At 54.8% G+C, this 16,126-nt stretch overlaps 4 protein-coding genes across 4 annotated transcripts; 2 read left to right on the top strand and 2 right to left on the bottom strand.

Moving 5' to 3' along the window:
- Positions 1 to 93: 93 nt before the first annotated feature.
- MAM_01230 (Zn(2)-C6 fungal-type DNA-binding domain protein) lies at positions 94 to 1,920 on the top strand (the record flags this gene model as incomplete). Its single annotated transcript, XM_040820029.1, has 1 exon — positions 94 to 1,920. One exon carries the CDS (start codon positions 94 to 96, stop codon positions 1,918 to 1,920), a length of 1,827 nt encoding a protein of 608 aa, XP_040681517.1.
- A 1,076-nt stretch (positions 1,921 to 2,996) lies between these two features.
- Positions 2,997 to 6,412, bottom strand: MAM_01229 (cation transport ATPase; the record flags this gene model as incomplete). Its single annotated transcript, XM_040820028.1, has 3 exons — positions 2,997 to 5,872; positions 5,982 to 6,053; positions 6,115 to 6,412. The coding sequence occupies 3 exons, from the start codon at positions 6,410 to 6,412 to the stop codon at positions 2,997 to 2,999; spliced, it is 3,246 nt and encodes a 1,081-aa protein (XP_040681516.1).
- A 1,759-nt stretch (positions 6,413 to 8,171) lies between these two features.
- Positions 8,172 to 8,825, bottom strand: MAM_01228 (uncharacterized protein; the record flags this gene model as incomplete). The annotated part of the gene is made up of 2 exons (XM_040820027.1): positions 8,172 to 8,605; positions 8,750 to 8,825. 2 exons carry the CDS (start codon positions 8,823 to 8,825, stop codon positions 8,172 to 8,174), a joined length of 510 nt encoding a protein of 169 aa, XP_040681515.1.
- Positions 8,826 to 12,339: 3,514 nt separating this feature from the next.
- Positions 12,340 to 13,026, top strand: MAM_01227 (uncharacterized protein; the record flags this gene model as incomplete). The annotated part of the gene is made up of 1 exon (XM_040820026.1): positions 12,340 to 13,026. The coding sequence occupies one exon, from the start codon at positions 12,340 to 12,342 to the stop codon at positions 13,024 to 13,026; it is 687 nt and encodes a 228-aa protein (XP_040681514.1).
- Between the last annotated feature and the right edge of the window lie 3,100 nt (positions 13,027 to 16,126).

Below are 16,126 nucleotides of genomic sequence, written 5' to 3'. Positions count from 1 at the left end.
TGCGCTGCTCCAACTCGGGACACCGACTCAAGTGACAGCAGCCAACGCGCTGGTGCATGCCCGGTCGAACCATGGGAAATTCTGGACAATGAAATGCCACAGGCCGCATTGTATCACGGTATTCTGCAGCTCCCGGAAAATCAGCCGCCTCCCCGCTTCATCCGCACATCACCGTCCATGTGGAAGAAGAACGCCATCGCGGGAAAGGTTTCACGCGCCTGCGATGCCTGTCGGGTCCGAAAGGTAAAATGCAACGGTAACCAGCCATGCGCGCCGTGCGCTCATCTCAGCTTGGCCTGTGTATTTGCACCACCCCCCCCAAAACGCAAACCGGGCATTCGAGGCCGTCTCGTTGCCCAGCTGCGCAACAAAACATCGACAGACGGACCGACCGGTTCACCGGCAGCGTCGCCGCCATCAAACGCCCAGGCTGGCGGCTATACCGGCAATGACAGTGACCGTTCATCGACGGGCCCGTCGCCTGGAGCGGGCGCCGTCCCGGTGACTTCAATCGCAGGTATAGTCGATAACCCGACGAGCAGTCCGCGCCCAGAACCGCCGTGTACGATTGGCGGATGTGGCTTCTCGGCCGACTTCTTCCTCGGGCTGCTCCCCGAGTTCGAACAGCTTGTATATCCCGTCAACCCTGTCCTGACGCCGGCCGAGATGCGGACGGCCATTCACAATATGCACAGCAACTTTGAAGATGCCGCCCTAGTACACGCCTATGCGTCCGTGACCATCAACCTCACCAAGACGTCGTGGACAATGAATGGAGTCGGCATAGCTTCACAAATGGCGACTCTGATGCAGTACTGCTTTTGGGCGCACCGGAAAGCAGAAATGGCCATGGAGAGCGACGGATATACCGGCGGTTTACAGAGCGAGATGCCAATCACGGTCAAGCGCATCATGACGTGTGTCTGGCTCGAAATCTCCCTCATGGCATTCAAGCGATTTGACAGAAGCTACACCATACTCCGCGAAGCAATCAGCATGGTGCAAATGCTCAACGTGCACCAGTACGGCGAGGGCGGCCACCGTCTCAGCCGTGCAGAGACGGCCCGGCGCCAGAGGATGTATTGGGAGGTCTACATCCACGAACGCTTCTTGTTCATCATGTCCGGGTATCCATGCACCATGGCTCCTCTGCGCACCGGACTGCCCCTCCACGATGACACTCTTCCCGCCCACGTCGCAGTCGGGTGGAATCGCCTCATCCTCCTCTTCCAAATCATGGACGATGCCTTTCTCTCGTACTGGGCCGCACAACAAGTCCCCAACCCCCACCTCCCCGAACCAACGTCGGAGTGGATAGAAGGCAAGCAGGCACGGCTCGACCAAGACGAGGCAGACGCCCTCGGCGCCGAAGAGGAAATGGTAGCCGCCGGATACGGCACACTCATCGAGCTCCAACACGTCGACTTGTTCGTCACCCGCCTGTGGCTTCGGACCCTAGTATGGCAGCTAGCCCTCTCCCGGGGCCTGCTCCGCTCTGCGCCAACACAAAACACGCACGAAGGCCTTTCTCTCCGTTTCCCCGCGCAACGGCTATCCGCGCAACTTGGCAGCCTCGTTTCCCGCCTGAAGAGCGTGTCTAGCGTCGTCTTTCACGGGAGCGGCATCCTCCAGAAACTATTCGAGATTACAAGCACGGTAGCAGACGTGCTGGCGCTTCCGCACCGAGGTGGCCACGCGGAAGCAGAGTCCCGAGCGAGATTAAAAGACTTCTTCTACCTCGTCCAGTTCTTGTTCGGCTTCGAGAAAACGCAGCAACATCAGAGGGATTACTTGAGAGAGAAACTCGAGGTATTGGAAAAGATGTACACTGTCGTGGATTTCAGGGAATTGGCGGGCGCGAGCCCTCTGTCTGCAAGTTCAACAGGTCATGTGTATGAGTCGATGCCAAAAGCTAGCTGAAGAATATAATGTCAAGCGACGAGTGAGAATTTCAAAACACATGCCATGCTAGCCTCCCCACAGGCTCGACGACATGGGCGAGCGTAGGCGTCAAGCCGGAGTTGGTGAGATCATCATTCCGTGCTGGTGATGGGGCTGGTAGGAGCATCTTGCACACCATGAACCAAACTCCCGCCGCGTTTACCTGCCTTGTTACTCCGTAGGCGTGCTGGGGCCAGAAGGGGGCGGCACAGACAGGACCAAGGTTTTTGACCCAAGATGACCGCAGTGTTGAATCATAAAACCGGGTCGGAAGAGGAATCAAAGGCGACGAGGACCCGGATGGATCGGATCAGCCATGAACCACTCACTGCCTCTGGCCTTGCTCTTACCGCCCAGATAGCGCGCTTGAGCTGCGTCGTCCGTCCGAAATACTAACGTTACCTTTTTATTCAAGCATAGGTACTCCGTACTTGAACGTGATACGACGTCGCAAGGGCACGCACGGATCTGAGACAAAGGGCCCAAGGTTGACTCGGAATCATTCTCGACGCAGCAGTGGGGACCGGCAGAGAGGGATTCTTGGCGTGAGAACCTTGATGGACAGCTCCAGATCGTATTAATGCCACGACCGGCCCACGTCATGGCACACCCTTTTTTTAAAACTGGACAGAGTCAAGTCGACACATTTTCAGAAATGACCGTGTTATAAAAGACTATTGTCAACTATGTTGTCTAACTGTACACAAGAATTGCTGCTGTTGATGGCTACCGCAACCACGGACACTAGGAGCGCTGGTGTGCCACTGGTACAGTCCCTGCCTCGCAATAGTTTGTGTGTGGAATCTCAACGGGCGAAACTTCACCAGCGCTGATACCATTGAAGGGAAATGAAAAAAAAAAGGCGCACCAAACACAGTACTGGACACCGCCGGCAAAGCAGTCAGCCATCAGTTGAAGGTGTCGTCATATCCTGCGATACAAAATCGTGTATCAGTCTCCGCAAGCACCCCTTGTTCGCCGGCCCCTGGCGAGTGTTGAACGGCCAGTGACTTTCCTCACTTTTCCTTTTGGGGTCTGAACTCGATCCATCGCCTTTATTCTCTCTGGGCCGACGCCTTGGACTTGTTCAACAACATGGTCATCGCCGCCACGATGACGGGAACAACGCTGACTATCTCACCCAGGCCGGCGTAAGCTGGCGGGATGCGAACCTTGACAAGGGCACCAGAGGCCAGGAGAATGGCCAGAACGTTGTACACTGCCGACCACGCAAAGTTGAAGACCATGCGTCGGAAACTGACGCGACTGATTTCCAAGAGGAAAGGAATCCCTTCAAGCCCATTTAAAAGAACGACGTCAGCGGCCTTGCCAGTGACGTCGCTGGCGGACAAAACACTGCCGAGCTGGACACCAACATCTGCTTGCGATACGGCAACGGCGTCATTGGTCCCGTCCCCGACAAAAATGACGCATTTGCCCTCCTGCATCAGGCCGGCCACGTAGTCTCGCTTCTCCACAGGGGTACATTGCGACACGACCTTGGGAATTCCCACCGCAGAGCCGACCATCTCAACAGCCTGCTTTTGGTCACCAGAAACCAGGTGTATGGCAATGTTGCGGCTGGTCAATTGGGACACAACTCGAGAAGCCTCTGCACGGATATGAGTGCCAAGACCAAACAAGGCGATAGGCGCTTCGTTCTGTGTGATGACCAAAAGTGTCATGCCTTGGTCCTGGAGACGAGAAACTGCGTCATGAGAAGCAGTCTTGGTCCATTTTGGATTTCCGGCTCGAAGAGAGGCCCCGTCCAGCTTGGCCTCTACTCCTGCTCCAGGGATGACTTGGACGTCGGTTAGCGTTTCGGCGGGGATACTTTGGCCCTCCAAATGCTTGGCAACAGCCAGAGAAACGGGGTGTTTGTTGCCAGCGACCAAAGCCTTCGAGATGGATATCGCTGCGGCATCATTGATGAGAAGGACTTGTTCCTTCACATCCAGGTTTTCCTCAGTAATGGTGCCGGTTTTGTCGAAAACAACATCCGTCACTTTGCGAGCTCGCTCTGTACTTTCCGCAGACTTGATAATGACGCCGTTGCGCGCGGCAATGCCACCCGCAATGACGAGTACCATGGGCACGGCCAGACCAAGGGCACATGGGCAGGATACAGCCAAAGTCGCAACAGCGTATGTGATTGCATTCGAGATGGACTTGCCGGTGTTGTAATTGCGAACTTTGAGACCGACAACCAGCCACACAATCACGACAATGATGGCGACTGAGGTGACAACCGGGACGAACCAGCTGGCAACCCGGTCTGCGTAGTCTTGGATTTTGGGCTTTGAATTTTGTGCTTCTTCGACAAGCTGAGCAATGTCCGTCACGGTATTCTTGCCGGGAAGTCGGGTTAATTGAGCGATCAAGACACCGTTTTTGTTGACCGTTCCGGCAATCACCGCGTCGCCTTGCTTTTTGGACACTGGAACACTCTCTCCCGTGAGCATCGACTCGTCAACATCGCTTAGGCCGCTGAGAACGATACCGTCGGTGGGCACGCCTGAGTCGGGGCCAATCTTGAGTTTGTCGCCGTATTGCAGCAAGCGAGCATCAATCTCTCTGTCACTATTATTCTCGACAATGACAGCCATTGTGGTTTGGAGAGATCGCACAGACACAGCTTCAACAGCTCGGATACGTGCAAATGCAGCCACAAGTCGACCAAGGATCACGAGGGTGATCAAAAGAGTACTCGTCTCAAAGAATTCCGACGTCTCGAGCGGCGCGCCTGCCATGCGAAATCCAAAAGCCACAACCGAGTACGAATATGCCGCAGTGATGCTGATGACGACAAGCATATCCATCTCAATGGTGCCGCTGTGGATGAGTGCGCCAATGGCTGGGCGGTAGAAGTCAGGAATGGCAATCATCTGGACCAATGTGGCCAATATAATGGAAACAATTGCCCGCTTTCGTTCGCCAACAAGGGAATCTCCCCAAGCCAGAACCAGAACAGGAATGGTAAAAACAGCAGCGAGAGTTGTCTTGGCAAGCTGGTCGTAGAGCCTCTTGCGGCCACTCGAAACGGACGGATCGTCACGAGGAGGAGCGAGGCCCTCAATTTGGCCTTGAAGCTTCTCGAGCAACTCTCTTGCCCCAATCACCGTTGGGACATAGCTCAAGCGAACAGTGCGCTTGTTCAAAATAGTGGCACCTGTGACACCATTGATGTTGCAGTCCAAGAGTGCCTTGGCCGATTTACCCAATGCCAATACATCAAGAACCTGATCATCGGTAGCCATCCGGTTGCAACGAAAGTTGGTTGCTCTCTCCGCAGCACGAACGACCTCGGTTACAGTAGTCACTGACGTGTCAAGCTCGAATTCCGCATGACCCATGACGAAGTTGACCTTGACGGACGAAACACCAGTGATCCTGTTAAGAGTGTTGGCCATCTTGTTGCCACATCCCGAGCAAGTCATGCCATCAACGAGGAGCGCGACATGCTCTAGACCCTCGGCCTTTTCCACGTCTCGCTCGACTGCACGACACCCGTGAGAATTGGCATTGTCAGCGGGCTGAATGGCGTCATGGCTCAGCGCGTGGTCGCCGCAGCAATCAGACTTGACCGGCTGGCAGCAGGGGTCTCCTTCGTTTTTTTCGTGCTTGGACATCTTTCCACGGCGCCTAATTTCGTGGTGATGATGAGGGCCGTCGTGTTTATGAACCTTTCGCCCACTGGCATATATTCCGGGCTTGTCGACGCAAATGTTTTCGACACCGTCAGAGGGGACTTTCCTGGGTTGATTAGCACAGCATGTTGTCGACCAACCTCGCTCGAGAATACTTCGACAGATGCAGCGAGCAGAGTCAAGATAAGCGCTGTATTGGTTAAATGCTTTTTCGAGGTGGGAATTGCATGCTCCGGAGGGATGGTGTCCATTCGCATCGTGCTGGTGTTCATGTCCCGCGGCAGCTGTTCAGCAGTTGCGAAGTGAGCAGAGTGCAATGCGCAAGATCAATGAAGAAGCGATCGAGGCAATGAATTTCTTTTACAAAGGGGAGAGAGGGTGTTGTCGACATACTGCTTTGCGTCAAGTTGTCTGTTTCGCACGTCTTTTCGCACTCCAGTGCAGCCGCTGCAAGGATACATTTCTCTATGGCTTTCGGTCAGACGTGGAACGGGTTCTCGACATCGATCACACGGCGTCAACGTACCATCGCAATGTTCGTCATTACTGGAGCAGCAGGCCAGAGTCTCGGACAGGCTGGAATCGCCGCAGCAAGATTCGTCATCACAGCACTCGCCCTCCTGTGTGCAGGGCTCTTCAACCGCGCAAACGTCAGAGTCATCTCCATTGTCATGATTGTGCGCGTGGTCCTGGACTTGTTGATGATCATGACTGTCATGTTGGTGGCTCTGTTCCCCGTGGTGATGATTGTCATGGTTGTGTTCGGGACCAGCTGCCGGAGTGGCATCGTGGCAGCCTCCGCCAGAGCAGCACTCTGTGCCCATGACTGCGGTGGAGTAGAAAAGGGATTTCCAAGGGCAAAAATCTTTGTTTGTTGGGACGAAGGCCACGATTGGACGCAGTCGGGGCCTTTGTGGTATTGGAAGCCGGTTTTGGGCAGGAAAGAATCAGAACAGAGAGAGGCGAAGAAGGTGCGGCAGGCAATCCGGGACTCTGGGAGATACGACGGTGTAGAAACCAGTGGGCGGATCCACGCGGTCTGAAATAAGGCAGAAATTTGACACGGTACCCGAGAGAATGAGATGGGACGAGGACAAAGCGAGGCCATCCCTGCATGCCAGATTTGGGCTACGGAGTCGGTTTCGGCACAAGCACCACCATCGCCAACATCCTCGCGAACGGGAAGGGTCGATGGCGTCAGCGTCTCTGCTGCTGGATTGATTGACTGATTGATTGATTTCTGGCGGGATGGATTGTCGGTCGATCCGAATTATGGAGCATCGTCAGTTTCACGGGCTGGGCAGGATACAATCACATGGGTGTCGCCACGGCCCGAAACTCTCGACGGAGTACAGAAGTGGCGCTTCATCTGTTGTCCGCGCTCACTTGTCAATGCGTTTGTACGCTGGTCTTTTTTCCTTCCTGTCCTTGTCCGACGCCTCCCTTGTGGATCATCAACTCCACCCGTTGCGTCCCACCGCCGTCGACATGGAGTGTGGAAAAGCCAAATCCTCGTCAAGTTTCACCTCAATCACAGTTCTTGCTTGGGAGTCCAACTTGTTCATCAGGAGGGTCGGATCGCCGTCCAAGGTGTGGGGTGTGGCGGGTTATTCGCGACGTCTTTACGGGCGAACGCAACATCGGTAACCGACGACGCCTTTCGATGCCAACAAAACGACCGCTCCGCCACGAGCCGGCCACCACCACCAGTGACCACCGGGTCCCAAGTCCAAACAAGCCTGCGGGTCGCAGAATAATCCGAACACGCTGCCCGAGTAATCGAGTGATGCGTGCTCGGTGTTTTCTGCTACCCCCTCGGCGACCTACACTAGCAGCTGCGCTACACAGGATACTGCTAGTTTGCTGCGTCACCTGGGCTGCCGAGCCGCCCATTGGCCTCCGCGGCTTGAACGTCGAGGCTGAGCATGGTCCCGTTGCGCGATGCAGTTGTACCAACGCAAATCGCCAGGGATACACGAATCGAGTTGGGTGAGCGAATCCGCACTCTCCGGCCACGGAGGTGATGCCCGGTTCCCTCCCAGCTGTAGCGGTACTAGTTGCGGAGGGACGACTGGGACACGTGCCCGCGTTGTGAGAATGCAGATGACGTGTTGTGCAGTCGCGTTCCAACTTGCGCGCTCCCCACGTCAAGCTGAAGTTGGTGACTCTGAACTCAGGGGCTATCCGTCGGAGGACCAGACAACGAGTGGCGGCCTCTCTTGCCCACAGCAAAGCACATGGTGACAACAACACATGCACTGCAGCTCCAGTGGCCTGCAGTGTTCAAAGACGGCAATCAAAAGCCTCCTCGGCCGTCATCAGTCTCTGTATCAGCTGTGCTACAAGAGTGCGGCAGGCAAAGCCGCACCATCCAGGCATACGGAGTACGTCAACAGCCCGCGCTTTGTGAGACGTGATGTACCGAATCAAGCCTGTAGAGCCAGCTCCCACGTAGTCTTCGCAGCGAATCCTCCTCTGTTCATCATCGCCGCCCCCCTTGCCGTCCAGACCAGTCCACAACCCATGAAAACAACGGGTGCCCGTCCCTCCGGCGCTGGTCGGCCGTGTGCGTCTGTCTAGCCGTCAAAGACGCCTCTCCATGTCCCGTTCGGCTTCTGCGTCCCAAAGCAGTCCTCCCGCGCTCAAATCGCTCGCCGGCGCCACGACCACGCCGTTCTGCTCGCTCCACTTGGCATTGAAGCCGTACGGCTCGCTCTGCGCGTTCAACCCGCTCCTCCGCAGGTCCTCCCTGTTCGCCGGGTCGCCGCTGAACACCTCGCCGGCGGTGTAGATGGCCGCGGCCGATGTGAAGCCAGCCAGTCCAGCCGTCGTGCTCGACGTGCTCGACCGTGTCGACGCCGTCGCAGGAGTGCCGCAGTGGTCGCCCAATGTCGAGCGATGCGGCCGATCAGGACGAAGTGGATGCTTTGTGATTTCCAGGCCTTTATGTCGGCGTCGAGGGCCAACTGCGCCCACGAAGCTACTGTTGGAACGGGAATTTGACTTTGCCACGCCGTCTAATCACGACTGGAGTCAGCCCTGATCTGATCGGACTTTGTACGCGGAGAATTCTGCCAGCGATTCTGCGGAGGGGACCGGATGGCTGCCACATGTACACATCTCTTTCGTAGGCAATCCATCTAGCTTTCTTCCACGCATACCATGGATCCTTCCATTGCTGTACACACCATACAGACTTATACGCGCAGTCGCAATGGCCTGAAACCATCTCCCCATTGATCAGGCTGCCGGAATCAGTCTACAAGGGCGTCGTCGACAAAGAGACCCGAGAGAGTCCACTGGCCTAAACCTAGAAAGCACAGCTGGGGCCTTTGGTCGGCGAGTGTGTGCTACACACGGAATCTACATGAGGGCCAGCATCCCCAATAGCCCGCCTGCTTGGGTAGTCCGGCCGTCTCCCGTGCAGGGCATGGCGATAGAGGATCGCCCAAGAGCCAGTCTGGATCAAACTGGTCCCGATGGAGTACCGGATGCCATTACCACGTCGCTTGTGCTGCTCTGCTGGCACTGCGAGCGTGTTTCCCACGTGGTTGCGACGAAAGCCGAGGGTGCTCCGTACGTGATCCGATTCGCACCACTTCATGCGTGAACCGTACCTTGGCAGGAGTCTGGCATCCATTTGAACGACATCCGTTTCGCTTGAGATTCGGAAACCGTCATCTTCTGACAGTCTACCGGACAAGGACGACGTGGTATATCTGAAGTATATCGGAATCCTACTACTGGCATACGCCGCTTACCATGGGGGGCTATAACGGAAGCTAATAAACAGTACTCCATGTATAATTTAACTCGCTTTACTTTGTATGTGAACTATACCTTGACAGGAGGAACGTGGTATCTGTCTGAACGACATCCCTTGAGAATTACAGACCATGATCGTCTGACGGTCTTCCTGAGATGGAACAGGTGGTATATCAGAAGTACGTCGAAATCCTACCACAGCCGTAAGCCGCCGACTATAGGACGACAGACTTCACTTCACATTGGCGTCACGACGACGGTCACTTGACAGAGTCGCCAACTTCTCACTACGAGCGTCCCCTTGATCGCGAAGCTCTCAAAGGAGATCGGCACCGATCCCACGCGTTCCCGAGCGTTTTCTTACCCGCAGTTCGGTTCGCTCCATGCCTCATCTATGCTGGAGGCACGAGAGGACTATGAACCAAGGACTCGGCTCATGCACCACATAAGCTTATACCGACAAGGATGCAGTGACGGGCACACCTCGATGGACAGCATCACGCCCCAAATCGGCTCGGCATGCTATTCCGGTGCGGTACCCATCTCCTCTCGTCCAATATCTGAGACATGGCTGAGGTATACTTCTCCACCCGGAAACTCTGGCCGCTGCCTGGCGCGGAATCGGCCACATGCACAATGACGCTTCCTGTCCGGGCCGGGCCGAGTCGCGCAGCGCACCGTCACGAGGTCGTCGACAGCGTGATGGCGGGAAGGCGTTGCACACCCAGCAACAGGTCTACTTTCTTTTTCGAAAATATCCCAGGGTAGCTAGCTGCACTTTTGTGTACGCACACTGGCTGGTCGAGGGGGGCAGCTGCAACTAATCGTGCCCGCCCCACTTTATGTGGTTCGGCTAGCAAAAGCCCTCACCACCAAAGGTGTGGTGAGGGCTTTTGCTAGCCGAACCACATAAAGTGGGGCGGGCACGATTACAGGGACAGATTTGCACTCGAGATGTATTCCAAGTGCCAACCCTCGATCCCAAGTCCAAGTAGTGCTTTTAAGCAGAGCTACACTTGGATCTTTGAAGAAGAAAGCAAAGCTGCTGCTAGATGTGCCCTGCAACTGCCGGCCGCAACAATGGGCCGGGACCGAATCCCATCCCATCCGCGGTTGTTGTGGACAAGGCCCATCGTACAACTGTATTGTATGCAGGGTAGATGTGTCCCCTTACTTTGCTTCCGAGGCCGTACTTTGGCTCGCCACGTCTACGAGGCGCACGCAGCACGGTGTGAAGACATGAGGAGAAACGGCGTCTCCGTCGGGTCGCTGCCTCTCTGAGCAGTGGTGGTTTGTTCGGGCTCTATCCGCGGGTCGGCAACTCCATTTGGTCAGGAGAAAGTAAGAATTCTTTTCATTGCAGTCCCGCTGGATGGGGAACAGCAGGGCGTGTGCTCATGGACAAACATGTCATGTATTATCTACAGCTGCACATGCTCTTGGTCCATAAAAGATAAAATAACCCTCTGGGCACGCACGCGTCTTATACGGGCCGTCTCTGGCGTCCTCCACACGCCAGAACTGGACGAGTGTTGCAAGAATGTTGGTGACCCAAGAGCTTCTCTCTTGGACACGGGCCGACTGGGGCAGAAGGCTGCTGCAAAAACAGAAGCCTCTGGCCACAAGGACCTCTGATACCAAAGTGTGTTGCATGGTTTCTCGGGGCAGTGGTTCGGGTCACTGAACGGGTGGTCTGTCGGTCAAAAAAAAAAAAAACACCACAAATAACAATGGCGTGGCCGCGCCACATATCTAGCGTAGGCATTCCGATACTTATTCACATAGCAGACGCCTGGCACTGGCCCCTTTGGTCACGAGTCACGGCAGGAAAGAGGACGAAAACGAGGCCGTAGACGAGAATGATGATGACAAAGCCAGCCCCCGTCGGCGAAGGCGTTGCTTCGGCTCCGGCGACTCGGCGGGGGTGGGCGCCATCCCGGACCACGAGTCCATGACGCAGCATATGAATTACGGAAACATCTAGTCAGGCCATGCATGGCAAGACTAGATGGCCAACTAAATGCCTCGCCTTAATGCCAAGGCTTCCAAGTCGTCTTCTGGGCGCCGTGCTATAGTCGGTAGCTATGAACGAGCATGGACGGAGCTTGATGCATAATTTTGCTCGCGAGTCACGTGCAGAGTAGATGGCCAATCACGCGTTCCCGGCTGAGCACGAGCAGCGGTTTTTGGCTGGTCAGATGAATCGCGCCCATTTACGGAGTAGAGAGTGTAGATAACCCGACCATTGCTCGCCAACCTGAGCTGACCTGACTATTGCTAGTGGAGACTTTAGTGGAGCCTTAATTTGAAAAAAAAAAAACTGGTTAGGGTTAGGGTTAAGGTTAGGTGTTCAGGTTAACCCAGGATATACATTACCTCATTAGGAAAGAGCAGTGGTCAGGTCATCTGCATTCTCACTCATCGCCACTGACCCGAACTCTTGGGATTAATTGCCACTCCCCCGTCACGGTAGTTCATAATCCGCAATAAAAATAAAGAGAGCTCTTGGCAGCACGGATAAATAACCCTGCCCATAACGTGACGTGAGCCCCACGGGCCACAGATGTCCTTTTTCGGTCGATGTCACCTATAGGTTAAAGTTATGGCTAAAGCTTGCAGGGGCCAGGTTCGCAGGCAACATAACATACCCTCTTTGTTACTCTGCCACCAAGACCGTGACTGCACATATCCTGAGTCCTGACTCCTGATATAGATGGACCCGCCGACTTCTTAAAGGTGGCAGACCGACGTGAAGTCAGGCCATCATCCGGTGAGGGCTGACTCGGCGCCAAGTTGGGTAACAGTGCCAGGGTCGGCGACAAGTCTGGTTGACAAGATAGCCGCCGCGTCACCAAGATATAAAGGACGACCGGGCGCCCGTGTGTTCCCCGTTCCATCCTACCAAGCACTCGAAACGCTCCTCTACACACGCAAAGCAAAGCAAAGCAAAGCAAAGCAAAGCAAAGCACTCTTCCCAGTCTCAATCATGCTCCTGTCTACCGCCGCCTTCCTTCTGCTCGGCGCCTTGCAGCCAGCCCTCGCTGAAAACAACATCTGGAGCGAGTACCCTTTTTACGAGTCACACTATGTCACGTTTGAAATCGAGAATCCTGGATGCCCGGCTCAAGACGTCTGGGCTGGTGTCTGGAACGTCATCAACAACAAGTTCGCCGTGTCTGAAGCCAAGGCTAAGAAACAAGTGGACCTCAACAAGTACTATGTTGGCTTTGAAAATGCTAAGGTCGGCATCGGCAACTTTACAGTTGGCTTTTGGTGCAACGGTCAGCAAAAACCCTTTTTGACCTCGAAGAAGACGTTTGAGATTGCCCAGCCGGAGCCCGAACCAGAGAACAAGATTCTCGACCACGGTCAGGCGGGCAACAACTACATATTCCAGATCGAAATCCTAGATGGCATGTGCGATGGCAAAGCTATTCGGGGGGGCATCTGGAGGACCGAAGACGTCGAACTCCCACTTCAACAAAAGGCCGACTTTCCAATTCTACTCGCGAAGACGTGGGCGTGGGTAGATCTCGACGAATTGGACAGTGCTGTATTCAACATCACCAAAATCCGCAAGGACTACATGATCACGGGCACTTTCAAAGCGGCATTTTTCTGCAATGGTCGATATTCCCCCCTCCTGGTCTCGGAGGCGTTCGAGATCAAGTAACATGTCACGCTGTCCTTGGGCTCATCGCGTGGGCTGGCGCCGCCAGGCCAACGAAGAAACACCTCTTGTGCGGGAGTATTTGGGCTTGAGCTCCCGGGTAATGTTGCACCAATGGAACTCGGGCGCCTCCCAGTAGCGTCAGCCAAAGGCTTTGCTACCACGGGCTGATGGAGTGTGGGGGAATGAGGAAAAGTACGCCATGTGATATAAACAGAGTGATTTGTTTTTAGTGTCCTGTCAATACAACCACCTGCCTCTAGCCCGCTCTCTGTCGTCTGGCAAGTTGCTGGCTTTTGTATCCCTCAGTGCAGCCCATGTTCGAGTGCGGCAGCCATTCACAGCAATCGCATACAAAGAAAGCAGAAGCGTACACGTGACATGACATCAATGCCGGAAATACGGTGAGAGATGCTGGAGATCTTGGGGCTCGTGGTTCTAGGTCTACGCGGTGTCTATTGAGAGCGCAGCTTTTCGCGTTCAACGATGACATGTCTCCCTAAATCCACCGCTTATACAGTACTAAGTGTTGACCTAGAGCAGGTCTCGACTTTCAAGCAAGAAAACGTCAGAAGAGGTGTGAAGGCTCAAGTAGACCACAAAGAAAGAGACCAGGCAGGGCTCCGTTCCCTCTTTGACAAGGAGCTCTAGAGGACTTGGAGGCCGCAATTCGCTGTAATTGACAGACACATGGGATGGTCTACCGGAGGACCGGTGGACGGAAGCCGCCCGCGTGAATTGGCAACTAGGTGCGCTTGATTTTGCGTCGGAATAGGCATAATTTATTCAAACCAAGCACTTCAACTTACCAATTTCCTGCAGGAGTATGCTGAATCCTGTTGCCCTCCTAAAATCGCCCCTCCCTGGCGTTATAGACAGGGGCAAGTTGACCAACAGGTCTTTAGCGGGCGGAAGAAGAGAATGAGTTGACTTTGTACAAATATGAATGAATCTTGAGGACAATCGAGCACATACGACCACAGCCGCTAGAGAAGCTCGGGATCCCGTCCGATCTCCTAGGAGAAACTAGCGAGCGCCAGATTAGTAGTTAGGTCGGAGACGACTAGCGAATTCCTGGTGTTGTATGTTTTGCTTTTTTTGGTTCTCCCCCCCCCTGCTTCTATACACATTTAAATTTTTTCCATGCACATCCACTAGGATAATAATCTGTAAACAGGATGTGTCGGTGTATCTATATCAAGTCCTGGACTTGAGCCATGTGCGGAAAAACGAACCACGAAGCGCCCCGGGCGACCTCAACGCCCAAATGTCGTCAACCGACTGGCGTCTGTTGACTCCAAGTGAGGCGGCTGACGGTAGAAACTCCTATTTACCAAGGCGGAACTCACGTCTGAAATTCGAGGATAGCTGTATATGATTGGGACGACAAGCGGCTGTGTCGCCCATATGAGCAGCTCAGCTCGTTGGAACTGTCCTCGAGCTCGAGGCGCGCTGGACTCGACGCCAGTGGCAAGCAGCTTTCTCGGCCTTCTGCTGGCCTACAAAGGGCCTCGTTGTGAGTGCCCGAAGCGTGGCACCAATATTGAGCAGATACGCGCGAACATGGAGGGCTGGTCATTACACGAGTTGAACCCTCCGTTCCAAGCGCTGTTGCTACGGCCCTGGTGACACATTGTGACATTTCACGGGCCAGGCTCTCACAAATGAATCAGCATTACGCATCCATGACACTGTCCGCATTGGCTTCCTCGGCGTACGAGCTTAGCAGCGGCGACTCCTGCTCTTGCTCGAGGATACCGGTTACCAGTCGACAAGGTCGTGCTAGATGGCGAAGATAGAGGATGAGTGCAATATCATTCCATTGCATGATTGAATTTGCACAGCCTCGTCCCACTACCAAGCTAGCAAGCATTTTGCCACAAAGTCGGGCCGAAGCTCACGAGTCGCGGCAAGAATGAAGAGAACGAGACGGCTTCGTGACTCGTGACGAGAACGTGCGACGAGTCGTGTGGCGGCAGTAGTCTTGCCTCTAGAGTGTTTTGACGGCCCAAGTGGCCTACGGAACTAGAGCCGCAACGCATTGCATTCATACTTCAAGTCAAGTTGACCAAATGTTACGACTCGGCCATGTCGGTGAGCGAAAAGTCCAATCTTTGAACGGAAGACGAGTGGTATGTGGATTGATCGGGAAGTGCATGGATGCGTAATGAGGCTGTGTGCGAAGCCTGCCATCCCTCGAACCCCTCCAGTCTAGTATTAGCAGCCTTGACAGTTTGCGTGACAAGGCGAGAGAAACGAAATAGGAGCAGGGACGGCACATCTCCCAGGAACCACATTGTCGTGGGAGAGGTGGTAGACGCTTGCTCGACTCTTTCTGGTCTCGTGCGGTTCAGCTCACAAATCGTGCCAGTCCATACCTTGCAGCCGAGCAGACCATAGGGGCTTCAACAGCACTCAAGAACTGTACACAATGAGTCCTGGCCCCCCAGGTAACACGGCTTGCTTGATACGCAACATGGCCCTTGCGTAGAGACTGCGACTGTTGCGCCGATAAACTTGCCTTCTGCGGCCCAGGCATCGAAGCCCTCGAGGCCAGACAGACAAACGGCGGCTTTGAACCTCATCGGCCTCCACGTGTCATGTCCGTTGTCTTCCTCTCCTCGCAACCTCTCGTCGCCAGGCTCATGGGGGTAGCGTCAGCCAGGTGGAACAAGACGACGGCACGGCCACCAGCGTCCCGTAGCCGGATACGGTGACACGCTGGATCGGAGCAGCTTCAGCCGCCTCTGGACGATGCTGCAAGCATGCGTGCCTCACGCCGGCCGTCATGATGGTGTGCGGCAACCGGCCACTCTGCTTCGACACCATTGCAGGACAGGACAGCTTTGACTGCATACAGATGCCGCCCGTGACTGGCTACCACGTCTCTAGAATCTCATTTTGAAGTATTGCCGGTCCGCTTTGACCAAAACATGCTTGAACCGTTGGACTATGCGCCAATGTCGCCCTATTACGTTCGGCAACGTTGCATTGCATGCTGGCGCTGAGGCTACAACGAGGCACGACGTCGATGCTGACATGAGCATGCGAGGTAACTGGCAGCCTTTTGCGACAAAATCTTCAACAACTTCAGCCCCCGTTG

This window comes from Metarhizium album (assembly GCF_000804445.1).
Source record: "Metarhizium album ARSEF 1941 chromosome Unknown scaffold_2, whole genome shotgun sequence".
NCBI lineage: Eukaryota > Fungi > Ascomycota > Sordariomycetes > Hypocreales > Clavicipitaceae > Metarhizium > Metarhizium album.
Note: the sequence above shows the minus strand (reverse complement) of the source record. Positions and strands in the feature narration are given on the sequence as shown.